The sequence below is a fragment of the Asterias amurensis genome, chromosome 12 (assembly GCF_032118995.1).
Source record: "Asterias amurensis chromosome 12, ASM3211899v1".
Taxonomy (NCBI): domain Eukaryota; kingdom Metazoa; phylum Echinodermata; class Asteroidea; order Forcipulatida; family Asteriidae; genus Asterias; species Asterias amurensis.
This window is the reverse complement of record NC_092659.1, coordinates 14,719,579-14,733,323: the sequence shown is the minus strand read 5'-3', so window position 1 is coordinate 14,733,323 and position 13,745 is coordinate 14,719,579. Positions and strand designations below refer to the sequence as shown.

Below are 13,745 nucleotides of genomic sequence, written 5' to 3'. Positions count from 1 at the left end.
GACTATGGCTTCTCCACCTCTAACATTGACCTTATGGAGCGTCTCAAAAATCAGGTACATTCAATAACTTTCTTGTAGGCAAATGCCGCAATCAAGTAGACCATCAGAACGTTCTACTGGACATTGTGCCCAACCACAAATACATGAAAGAATGTATGCAATGGCAATTTCAACAATCCAATGAAATGCTCCGGTGGACCATACCGGCCTAGCCCATCCAATCAGAATATTCCCACTGTTTGGACTTTCAAGACCCTCCCTAAGCCCCCTCCCCCCCCCCCCCCAAAAAAAAAAAAACACATCCTGTTTAAAAAACGAACAAGAGTATTAGGGTGACCCATTAGTGGGCCTGCGTGCCTGTTTAGGGGGTTCCCCCTTTTGCACTACAATGTATTTTTATGTCTGTGCAACTAAGGTAATAAACTACGTGTAACCTCAGCTAAACTAAACTAACAAAAGTTGAAATGCCCCAAATTGCCCTTGAATGAAGGGCTCTTTATTAAAGTGCCCTTTAAAAGTAAACTGTCCTTTAACGAACCTAAGGAGGCTTCTCTCCTTAGAGGGTGAACTTCGGACCTGAACTGATTTGTCTCAATTTATGGAAGGATGGAAACAGAAGTTTGCGAAAGGGAAGCACCTGAAGTCAAACCAAAATATCTGGCAATAGAGTTCAATGCCCTAACATGACCCCATCTGACCTTTACATCCTGATATTTCATCACAATCTGTTCCAAAGGCGAGATTGAAATAAACGGTAACGAGAAAAAGGTTTCTGCGAATCTGGAGAGGCTGTCTATGACCTCACTCAGAGGACCTATAAATAAATATGACCTTTTTGATTTTGGCAACAGTTCCACTGAAAAGTCAAGCCCGAATAAACTTGCCCAACCTAAAAAGTCTGCGCTTAGAACAACTAGGTTACCAGCCAAAGTGCTGTACAATGTAAATAGCTTGAGACTGGTTCCCGGCTAATTCTTGCTTAGCAGAGAAATGTCTTCAGCATCTTTTTTTTTAAGGACTAATAACTTACTGATATATGTCTTTCGAGTTCTTTGAAGCTATTGGTGAAATTATCTAGTCTCCTAAACGGGTTGCTGAGGCCGATTGTCAGCGCCATGATGGCGGGACTCGACGCTCCTTTACTCTCCATGAATTTACTGAGTTCATCGCTGTATAAAGAAAATGACAAGAAAAAACAAGCGGTCATGAGAGTTACATGTATGATGCCTTCAATCTAGCATTCTTTGGGGGCTTTGTGTTTAGTTTAGAGACCAGTTACAGCTTAATGCACTGTAAACATTAGTATACTTAGACCCTGCGTTTACTCTTTAAATAGCCCATTACCCATTAACCATAACATAAATCAAGTCCAGGAATTGAGCACATTCCAGCGACAGTTGGCTTTATTTGCAATAACTTTGCAGTGGTTTCAAGTAGTTGAAGCCAAAGCAAGAGCCCCAATTTCAAAACCAGCCATAAGCCATGTTCAAATTAGCGGCTATGGCTACAACTACATTACTGCGACATCATACCTTAAGCCCGGTTCATACAGTAATTCCTACGAATGCTTCATGCAAAGCGAATTGGTTTGCGTCACTATGACCCAAACAGTGTGTACCGATTATTGCATCTACAATATTCGCTTTGCATTCGCAGGAAGCATCAACTGGACTTTACAGTGTAGGATATCCTTAGCAAGACACTTGGAAACAATTCATATATGACCATAATCTCTTTGAGGATGCGACTACACTTAACTTGCCGCATGATTTTTGGGAGTCCATGTTTAGGCTGTGTCCAAATTGACGACTGAACAGATACATTTTTTGCCCAAAGAATCCATCACTGTAGCCTGCAGCAATAGCCACTTGATTTGGACATTGACTTTCTTCATCACAAACAAAACAAGTTTGCTGACTGATCAGTTGAGTATAAAGACTGTTTTGAGTATTCAAAATACGCCAAACTGTCTTCACTATTCACAAATTACACTCGCCCGAGCAATAAAATTGTAACAGTATGTACATGTAGCTGGTAAAATTACACGCTATTCCTATTCCACATTTTCTAACAGCCTCTCCCAAGTTTCTTTCTTTACAACAAGTACAGAACAGTGTGTAGGCAGACAGCCAGCTTGTTTTGCGTTAACTTTTATGACAAGTTCCTTTCTTTGTCACTGGCAAAATAAACTAGAATACCAACAGCAATAATGAGTTGGGACTAATATACAAATATTGACTGCTTCGAGTGCTATGGTTAAAACTATGACTCCCGAGGTGATCCCCGGAGTGTTCTATTTTCCCGAGGCGAGTAAAAGCAGCCAATATTTGTTTTATAACACCCCAAACATTTCTAAATAATGTACAGACTTTACAGACCTGAATGCTACAATCCACGGACGACGCGAATACAGATTGCGAAAACTTTTACTGTGCTCTGCATGTAATCTGAAATGGTTGCAGACTATTAATTTAACATCCTCGTACACGCAATGGACGTTTGGGTACTGCACGCCGTGTGCTAGTCTTTCGGACTAGCGCACGGCAAACCGATGCACTATCACACGGCTGCGTCTAGCAAAACTAAGACATATCATGTGACGCGCTCTAAACCAATGAAAAGGCAGAATATTGGTAAGGGGTGTTATAATACTTACTTGTGTTCTGTTAATACAGCCACAGCCTTGGGGTGATTGGCACAGTAGGATGAATAAAGGGTCTTGTACTGAGTTGCTGCCCTCATGAAACAAGCTCCAATTCTCTTCTGCCTTCCTTCCAACCTGCAACGATTCAAACAATCAATGTTTTAGCATGTTAGTTTTCAAATAGGAAATGGGACAAGTTTGTTTATTTGTAATGTGTGTTTGTTTGTTTGTTTGTTTGTTTGATTTCCTGTTTTTCCATTCAAACTTTCATTTCATAACAAAAATGTGTCATAAATTGTAAAACAATACAATACAGTATGATTTGGGATGACATCCATTCCTGAGAAGGACTGTCATTCTATAGACGATGTGACCTATGTTTACATTCAAACCGCCCTCTGTTGACAAAACACTATATACGTCGTGTTTCCCCGGGCACTGAGTTGCGTAGTCATAGTAAGATTGCGTATACTTTTTAGCTGGCTGCCAAAACACAAAGGTTTTGCCCGGCGGTATGCGGGCAAATCATGTTATGGTTTTCGTGTGACGTCAGTGGTCACATCGTCTATAGTGGAGCACCCAAGACTGCGGTCAGAGTAAACCATTCATCTTCTAGGATCTTAAATGGTACACAGTTTGTAACAAAACTGATGTGGCACAACTGTTTCAGCCGTTGCTCTCGACCAATAGGAATGAAGAAACTGTCTTATAAGAACAGGTGCAAAGTCGCATGTCACGCCCATGTTTCAACACTTTTTTACTGGTCATAAACAAAGGTTTATACACACCCACATGACGCGCTCTCCACCAATAGGAATAGCGAAACTGTCTCGAGTTATTTATGAATATTTTGTTGTGGTGGGGGTGGGGGGGGATCCTAACCAGTGGAAAGGTTTCAGACGCCTTAAGTTCATTTCACTATCAATCTGTGGCTGGTATTCTGCTTATTACTGCTAAGCAGAGAAAGTTAAAAGCGGTATGTTCTGCTTAAAAAGTAGCTCTATGAAATTGAAATTGGGCCTCGGTGCTCAATTTCAATGCACTGCTTACCCTGGAACTCTGCGCTTACAATATAGATTCTTGCACTTTAGAGGGCACCGTAAGCATTGAAATTCATGACATCGTTATAGGTCAGGGGTTTTTGTATTGGTGAGTAGGTGTACACATTCAAACCAGGGACCTATACAAAAGGTGACAATAGGGTCCACGGTTCCAAAAAAAATCCACAGTCGGAAAGTGTCCATGTATACAAAACCGATGGGAGCTTTTGCAAAAAGTTATAAATACACATGTAGGAGGTCAATAGTTGCAGGCGTACATAACACTTGTGTGTGTTAACCACTGAGCTCAACCACCCTCTGTGTCGTCTGTGGATGCGGTGTATCAATACCCCGCAATATGCGTGTATGGCAAAATTATCATCGTGTGACACACGCGTATGGCAAAATGGCAATATGTCAGCGCACGTAGACCATTTCTAGTATTTTCATTGGTCAATGATGATGTCATTGTATGGCAAAACTTTTGCCATACACGCGTTACGAAAATGGCGTGTGTGTGTCCATAGAAAACGGTCTCACAACGAAACCGCACGCACAATGAGACACTCAGCGTTCTCCGGGTTCTATTTCTATGGTGTTAACTGAAAACTCAACCATGGAGATGGATTCAATCCTTCACCCCCCCCCCACAAAACCCCACTGATGCCCTTTAAACCGGGATTCATTGGAATGTGTCCAGGAGCTACGCTGTAGGGCCTCATGGAAGTGGAAATGACTGTAATCTGACAAGAAATGGCAATAAGGGGGTACAGGATGCCCGAACATTGAGAACTACTGTGCTGGGTACAGGAATATGTAAAGAGGGGTGAGCCGGGGTGCTTCGTGGGTTTCCTGCCAATGTGTTTAGCAGATAGCTAATGTTCAAATGAAAAATGGGCTGGAAGTCAGCATGTACATGTATCTATATGAGTGAATTAAGTTCGTGCGTGTTTGACAATGTATTCATTCATATGGAGTAGAGTGATCTTGACCTTAAGTCTATGGTGTGATTGTGTGGGCGGAACAAAACCAAAACTGACAAGACTTTAAATAAGGGTGCTTTAACGGTTACTCGGGTTACACCGACTACATGAATCAGAAATCCGTTTTACTGACTGATTGTCGTGAGGTGGTACATGTATGTTGACAAGGATGGTAAAGCATCCGTCCCAACTTCAAATCGTCCCAATTATAGTTGAGGCCTTTCCCAAGATGAGTATGTAGTTGGGACAGCCCAACTGTGGATTGGACAGCCCAACTGTGGATGAGACTGCAGGATAGTGATAACAGGCCTTGACCTTCGCTCTTGAAGGTGCACAGCAATTTCCCTCTGGTACAGGGCCCCCTTTATGAGGGAAACTGAACTTTGTAATTGGAACATATCAAAGGGCACCACAGCACAGGAAACCTGTGCCCAACTGTGGATGGGACAGCCCAACTGTGGATGAGACTGCAGGATAGTGATAACAGGCCTTGACCTTCGCTCTAAGATGAGTATGTAGTTGGGACAGCCCAACTGTGGATGGGACAGGCCAACTGTGGATGGGACTGCAAGATAGTGATAACAGGCCTTGACCTTCGCTCTTGAAGGTGCACAGCAATTTCCCTCGGGTACGGGGCCCCCTTTATGAGGGAAACTTAACTTTGTAATTGGAACATATCAAAGGGCACGACAGCACAGGAAACCTTGGCAATCGCTGTGGGTTATTTCAAGGCCAGTGATAATGACAATGCCTCCACATCTTTCCATCATCTTGTAAGTTTCCCTGAGGTTACACAGTAATTATAACTTAAGACATATCCATGATAAAACCTAAGAAGATTCAATAGTTTCTCCATCACATTCACACAGTCTGAACTTAATTCCCTCGCCACCTGCCAGTAGTCTGGTGTTAATGTTGAGACCATCCCATGCGATGTATAAAACAGCGGCTGGTCCAAATCCCAGATCCCCTGCATGGTGACAGATGTCTGGGTCTCAGCTAGCTACAGTTGGGCCGTCCAAACTGTAACCATAGTTTGTGGTCTATTTGGACCAGACCCAACTTTACAGTAATATCGTGTACAATATACCATGAATGTATACATGTACGTGTAGTTGGATTGATTCTGAAGTTGGGACCTACCTCCATGGTTCAAATATCTGGGTGTGTGCGTGCATGTGCCGTAGAAATCTAACCCTTGCAGCCGCTATATTTTCTAAAGGGTTAATTTTAACGGTTTTGAGGTCACTGACCTCCAGATCCAAATCATGCCAATGTTCATGATAATGAGTTGTATTGTGACTGTTTACAAGTTAATAAACATGTTAGCGTGAACATTGTGTACATTGTAGACTTGTTACTAAAAACCTCAACCTCAGAACCACCCCCACTAATTTAGAGACGGCCATTACATTGTGTTACCGCAAAACTTTCCATATCGTATTTCCACCATGCAAAGTTTCAAATCCTACTTAAAATAGACTTCTCTAGATACAGCTCGACAATTTTCTTGGCAGAAAATATAATTGTCAATAGTCAAAACGCTGGCCTTTGTGCCTTAAAAGCCAGTTTCCTCCGGGGTTTGGTCTTGTGATTCATTATGACAAAAAGCAAAAAAAACAAGAGATGCCAGCTCTCGTTATTAAACCCAAATGAGCAAAATGAATAGGCTCTATAAGCTCAATGTATGGGGTATTGTGGCCGAGCGGATAAGAGAACCGAACTCAAGCTCTGGTGCTTCTGTTCATCAGAGTGTGGGTTCGAATCCAGGTCGTGACACTTGTGTCCCTGAGCAAGACACTTAACTATATTTGCTTCTCTCCACCCAGGGGTAAATGGGTACCTGTGAGGGCAGAGATGGTTCTTGAGATTGATTTAGCCGAGTAGCCCATATTAATGTTGCACAGGCTGCATACTCCCCACCAGGGAGCTGAGATGGTTTAAGGAGTGATTTAAGGCCCAGTGACCAGGGGTAATAATGTGAAGCGCTTTCGGACGCCATCCGGATGTGAAAAGCGCTATATAAAAACGGGTTGTTATTATTATTAGTTGGGACATGGAGAAGGGATTTGGTTTTGCTTGGGGAACCTATCATCAATGGAGAGACTTTTGTTTGCTTTTCTGACTGCAATGACATCAATCTAATTGCCAGGATTTATATCTATTCAAACATGGAATTGAACAATAACAACGGATACTGTGGTCTAAAGCACCAAACAACAGCTTCATCTACAGACTGATTGCTACATGTACAAGGTGAAATGTCAAACCACCATTGTATTTCTGTCCATGGGTAATCAACCAGAAAATCCATTTAGTTCTTTGAGATTAAATATTTGGGTCTTTGTTGTCCAGCTTTCTCTTTGAATCCTGGGTGAAGGTGCAATATTTTGTGGTTGCATTACACAGAGGTTTCAGGTAAACACTAACAGGGTATTGGTGACCTGACTGTTTGATGGAGTGCATGATGAGTATTACGCAGCGATGGGATACCAGACTGGTGACTAATAGTGTGGTGGAATTCAAGCTTGTTTTCACTCTTCAAAGTTCATTCAACCCTGTGTTTATATTGTGTTAAAATGACTACATGTACAGAGTGGCCCTGCAGTTTCAGGCTTGACTTGTTGACTATTAATAATATCCTTACTATTGGTTCAAAATTTGATTAAAGGGAAGGTACAAGTTTGGTAATTGTCAATTACCAGTCTTCTCACTTGGTGTATCCCAACATAAGCATAACATAACAAGCCTGTGAAAATCTGAGCTCAATTGGTCATCGAAGTTGCGAGAAAATGATGAGAGAAAAAACACCCATGTTGGACAAATTTGTGTGCTTTCAGATAGGAATAAAAGACTTCTAGCTAGAAGTCTTTTATTATTTTAGTGAGAAATTAACTCTTTCTCAAAATCTATGCTACCTCAGAGGGAGCCGTTTCTCACAATGTTTTATACTACTAACAGCTCCCAAATGCTCGTTACCAAGTCAGTTTTTAAGTTAATATTTGTTTTGAGTAATTACCAAACGTGTTCCTTCCCTTTAATTGGGATATGTATCAGCAGGGAGTAATTTCATACTTATTTTGTGCACACTGGATTCTTTACGCGTATATCATGGAGGTAGAATGCTTATTTTTTAGCAGCAAATGGTGATTTTTTAGTAGCAACTGATATAAGGGAAATCGTTCACAGTGTATTTACTTCTGGGTGAATGGGAAACTAGAAAAGGAAACAGAAGAGGAGCAAGACAGTAGAGAAGATGGAGAGACACAAACACAACTAAACATGACAACTTGGAACAGTAGCAATAAGGAGAAGAGAAATGGCTGTGTGCAATCAGTGTGAATGTACCCTTGATGACATTCTGGCATTGAGTGGAACACCTCATAAAACACTGGGTTTGGCATCACTCCAATGCCCTTTAAAGGGTTTGGGTACTTTCTGTAGGACACTAAACACAAATTCCACAATCTCCTGAAGACGAGCAGAGTATACTGTTCGAAGCGTCAAGACCAAACCGGCTCATTTCAGAGCCAGGACTCACTCGAAAGGAATTTTACACATGGTTGTCCCCGCAAGTCTACTATTTATATTTATATCAATTATAGTTACTCTTACACATTCCACAGATGTACATGAAACATACTTGGTTCAAAGATAACAAGGGTAGAAAGCTTCCCTTAAACTATTACTTGTTGATGAGGTGCTGGAATTTGTGAAAAATTAGTAAAACAATTCCACAAGAATAATTTTCGTCTCGGGACGAAAATCATTTTTGCATAGTAGTAGGCCTTCACTGAACAAAGGATTTGTGCAACTCTCTTGAAAACATTGCTCTGTGATTTTCATCTTTTTCTTTCACAAATAATTGACGACTTATGAGGCTGCAACCAGGGAAATTACATGTGTATGTTCATCTTCATTCAGAGTGAGTAGGGATCCAGTGTCACCGCCAAAAACTTCATAGCCCTGTACAAAGGTATCAAAACCCTTTAAGAGGTTACGCGTGTACTACTATGTTCGGTTGTAACCTTTTAAGACATAAAGTCACACAATACACCCACAGGGTTTTGCAATGTGGGAGCAGAGCAGAGATTTCCAGGAAGCGCATTGTTCTGCTCCACTGATATTATGGTACTGCAGCCACCATAGATAATGTCATGAATGTGCTCAGTGAAATGTACATGTAACAACAGTAGGTTCTGAATACTGCATTATGTACAGTATGTGTACATTTATCGATTTGAAAGGCTCAGATGTGGTTGCTGAAAATGAACACTGTTAATATTATTATTACACACGTCTAAAACACAAAATTGTACAACGTGCAAACTGCTTACGGTGTACATTGTAGGAACAAAATATTTTTGACAACAACAAAAGAGATCACACCCAAACCATACAACACAAACAGACATGCTGAAACAACGAGATAAACAATCATAAAATGAAGGCGCCCCCCCCCCCCCCCAACACAAAAAAAAAACCCAAAACACAAATAAAACAAACAAAATAATAACAATAATAATACCGTGGATAAAGTTTAACATCTATTAAATTGTCTGATAGGATTAAAACTGCCTGGCATCTTCAGTTAGTCGGTACTAGGCATCTGCTCAAGAATGGAAAAGTCATGGGTTTGAATCCCACCCGAGTAATACATGTACACCTCTGTGGCTTATTTTACAGGACTCGGGGGAAAGTACCGAGTATGTACAATGTACATTGCTTAACAAATGGGTGGTTTTTTTTAACCTCAAATCTATTAAAAAGTATCTGTACAGATACTGTGCGAGAGTGACTACGGACTAAATACTTACTTGGCATTTTCTTCTAACGTTGCGAGCAGCGTTTGCTGGAAAGTTAACACTTCTTCAATATTACCACAGAGATGTGCAAACTCTCTACCTGACAAGCTGTAGAGGGAAAATAATACAAAATATTGAGAATGGTATTAAAAATCTCAGTAAAGCCAGGTTCATACTTCCTGCGAATGCGAAGCGAATGTTGACGTCACAAAATTCGCAACGAATATTCGCAGCAGTTCAGCTCTGCTAAACTCACTTGCGAATATAGCTGCAAAAGGAAGGTTGTGACAACAAACTCACGTCAAATTCGCTTCGCATTCGCATTCGCAGGAAGTATGAACCGGGCTTAAAGGCAGTGGACACTATTGGTAATTACTCAAAATATTTATCAGCATAAAACCTCAATTGGTAACGAGTAATGGGGAGCTGTTGATAGTATAAAACATTGTGAGAAACTGCTCTCTCTGAAGTGATGTAGTTTTCGAGAAAGAAGTAATTTTCCATGAATTTGATTTCGAGACCTCAAGTTTAGAATTTGAGGTCTTGAAATCATGCATCAGAAAGCACACAACTTCGAGTGACAAGGGTGTTTTTTCACTATTCTCTCATGATCCAGATGGCCGATCGATCTAAAACTTCTACAGGTTTGTCAGTTTATGTATATGGTGGATCACATCAAGTGCTTACACTGCCAGCAACTTTTTTGCTAGCAAAACCAATTCTGAAATGTTCCTTTAAAATGACATTTGTGTTTGTTTGTTTTCAAAGATGATTTGCAGGGTTAATGCTGAAGGTATTTATTTATTCACTTCAGGCGCCTTCTCCCTATCCATATTGAATACATTTACCTCTGCTTTTCATTAATCAACTGTTATAATAAATAAAACACACGCGGAGACAGAATCCAATCATTTTCCTCCTTTTTCCGAGGGTACAGTGCACTCAATGTGAAAATAGCCTGAGATTCTTTCCCAACTTGTTTATTTGGCCTTTCTGGTGTCTGCCCTTGCATGTTATCGCAACGGCAACAAGCTGTGACCAGCGGTCGGGAGTTAATCGTCAGAATTGATGATGAAGAAAAAGAATTTCCGTCGTCATAGTAATACAGTATTAATCTTATTTGGCGCTGTCATGCCGGGCATCAAATACCATTCGATTGGTATCACCACGGGATCACCTTTGACTGTCATAAAATACCACGGGTTGAACTTCCACTAGACCAAACATGTAGGTCGTCATGTACCAGGGCTTGAATTTTCACTAGACCAAAGGTCTTGTACCAGGGCTCAACTTTGGAGGGAAAGTCTACAAGACTGCAGGGCTTGTAGCTAAACATATTTAATAGACCAGATTTTTGGGTAAAAGACCAGATTCAAAATGAAAACAAAAACCTTGCTGACACAAGATTTAGAATGCAACAGTGTTTTTACTTGAATACACAGTAAGAGGAGGTTTAAAACTTATTTGTCTTTCATTTTAAAGGTATGTTCTTCGATACTCAACATGGCTAATTGATGTCCGCCGTGCGGAAAATTTTGTGTGTTTCTATTGTTTCACCCTTCCGTTTACCTCTAGGATGGCGGCTGAATGATGTCAACGCATTTGAGGTTTTCTTTATGGAAATTAGAGCCCAGTTCATACATATTAAAATAGTTGTTTCAAAGAACTGAAAGTCGCTCATTGTATTAACTGCAAGTAAAGTATAAAGTTCCATGCTTCTCCTCATTGAACCCAAGTCTCGACAGGGGCGACAGGTCTTTTTCTTCAGCTGCGCCACGCATCTGAAACTCTCTACCACTTAATCTAAGAACTTGTCTTTGTACCACAAAATTCAAATCTCTTCTCAAAACTTATCTTTATCGCTAATTTGGTTGTGTCTGTTTTTCCTTTTTTTTTTTTGGGGGGGGGGGGGTTTTACTGCACCTTGAACACCCAGCAGGGTGGATATGTGTGCAAGTCTTTAAACTTTGGGATGTAAGTTCTACTGCAAATCATTAAATATTAACTTGCAGGAAACTTTTTAACTGGCAAACACGTAACCACACTTTTGATGGAAGGATACGCTTCGGAAGTCATTAGGGGAAGAATCATCACAGATGAGGGAAACGGCAGTGTGACTGGGTTCTAGTTTTAAACTTATCTGTTAGAGGGAGGGGAGGACGGAAGGAAGGGGCAAGGAGGATGTGAAGGGGGTATTACGATCTATAGGGAAATGGAAACCATGTTGAGGAATGACTTACATATTGGCAGATTCTAGCGGCCTTAAATACGACGTTAATAATGATCTTAGCTCTTGCTCATGACGACGTTCTGACTCCAGGAGTGCCTGTACAACCTGAAAGAAAGAAAAGTTGGTGTTACAATCAAAGTACACTGTACATGGATGTCATTCACATGAAATCATATCAAACATAGACAGGCCTTGAACTGAGCTCTGGTGAGGGCACTCTGAGGAAAATGTAAAGATGTCTTGGAACTCGGCAAAAGCACAGTGCACCAGGGCAACAGACCTTTATCTCGCTGTCACCATCTTGGTCATGTTCCCTGTTTCCAATAACAGTAAAGAATGGTTACATTCATTGCGCAAACGTGGCATCAGACTATTATTTCGTCCAGCCTCAGTTTGGTTACAATGAGTTGGAATGGAGTAAAACCAAGATGACCACACCGTGATAAAGGTCTATTGCTGTGGGTGTCAAGACATATTTTGAGGCCAGTGCATAGATATTGTGACATTTAAAAAAAGTTGATATTTTAAATTTAAATTCTTTTGTTTTTTCATAATCTGAGAGCTGTGTGAGTTTTGAAGATTCTAAGGGTTAAAACTTATTAAATTGAATTATGTGCAATATTTTATCGAGCAAAAGAAGTGCTGGTTTATTTACCTCCTCATAGTACTTCTGTTTCTCTGTCTCCTCTATAGCTCCTTCCTTGGACTGAGATGGACCGTCTGTAAGAAAGGAAAACCATAAAGTACATTAAATCCAACATTAATATAAACCATAGGGGAAACTGACTGGGTAAACTATGAAATGATTTTGGGGGTTGAACAAAGAACTGACTAGAGTGGGATTCGAACCAACGACCTCCAGATTAACGTGCCGCCGCTCTACCAACATTGTCTACTTCAGGAATGAGATTTGACGAGTTTTTAAAATCCCCACAGATGGCACTCAGTCCTGGGTTCCCCCTTACCCTAGAACCAGAACTGCCCAGATGTTATTATTTAAAAAGTTTACTACAGACTCAGTGGATCAGACATAAAAAACTTACAGGTTAGGACACAATGTGGTGGATACTTTACTTATTCCAAAAAACTTGTAACTCATATGTAGTTAAAAGAAGATGTTGAAGAAAAACAAAAACCTGAAAAATCCTGAGAAATCAATGCTTTAATCATGAGTTTTAAACTTGGAACTAAGCCACAAGTTGCAACTATATGAGCAGGAAGGACCATTTACATTTACAAAAGGGCACTTCCATTGGAAATATTTTAAAGTCGTTACATGTATTGTTTGGGAAACTTTTCAAGGCAAAGACCAGGGGCAAATGAGGTCATGGCCTACAGTGTATGTAATTCCAGGCCTAACACCTACTCATGTACAGACAACATTTTTTGTTTTAAAAACGGAGGCGGAAAATCGCAGAACCTCTTCCAACCATGACTGAACAGGTAAACCACAACACTACAATGTATGTACATTGTATGAGTAAGAAGTGTCTGAGCGAGCTCAACATTCCATCATGTACATGTACCCACAGGTCAACCAATCCATCAAACCAGCCCACAACATTTGATGATCAATACAAAAAATGGTTTAATGATGACATGGACAAGTTTTTTCCTGTAATTTTGTGGGAACCAGTCAGAAACAATCCACTTCCTTGAAAAAGGGTACAAAGGTGGTTACAGAAGGAATGAATTTCCGGTCAGCATTTGATTATTTCATTCACAAAGAGTAACAATTCTTCAAGGGCTGGGCCAGTAAAATATTGTTGAATTTAAAAAAAACAAAACTTTTCCTATGTTTTCAATTTGTTTCTCTCTCGAACTGTATGATCAGTTCAAGTACAGTTCAAGTTCACAAAGTAAATGTAAAAGGAAAACGACACAATTTAGAGGGACATTTGTGTGACTCATTATAAGTTTTTTATATTCTACTTTTAAAACAGCTTTCCAACCATTTCCATTTCATATTATCAAACACTTTTTATAGCCCAATTCGGCCAATCCGAAGGCAATTAGTTCCTTTTTAAAACATCTGGGCCCAAT

The 13,745-nt window shown here is 40.4% G+C and overlaps 1 protein-coding gene across 10 annotated transcripts in view; it reads right to left on the bottom strand.

Annotated features, from left to right (window-relative positions):
- LOC139945555 (rho guanine nucleotide exchange factor 7-like) overlaps positions 1-13,745 on the bottom strand; it is a 56,064-nt gene that overhangs the window by 25,490 nt on the left and 16,829 nt on the right. For all 10 annotated transcript variants that reach the window (XM_071942944.1, XM_071942943.1, XM_071942945.1 and 7 more), the window contains 5 exons: positions 12,358-12,422; positions 11,713-11,807; positions 9,485-9,580; positions 2,657-2,779; positions 1,031-1,169 (listed from right to left, as the gene is read on the bottom strand). In XM_071942944.1, coding sequence (XP_071799045.1) covers positions 1,031-1,169; positions 2,657-2,779; positions 9,485-9,580; positions 11,713-11,807; positions 12,358-12,422 — 518 coding nt within the window. The remainder of the gene's footprint in view (positions 1-1,030; positions 1,170-2,656; positions 2,780-9,484; positions 9,581-11,712; positions 11,808-12,357; positions 12,423-13,745) is intronic.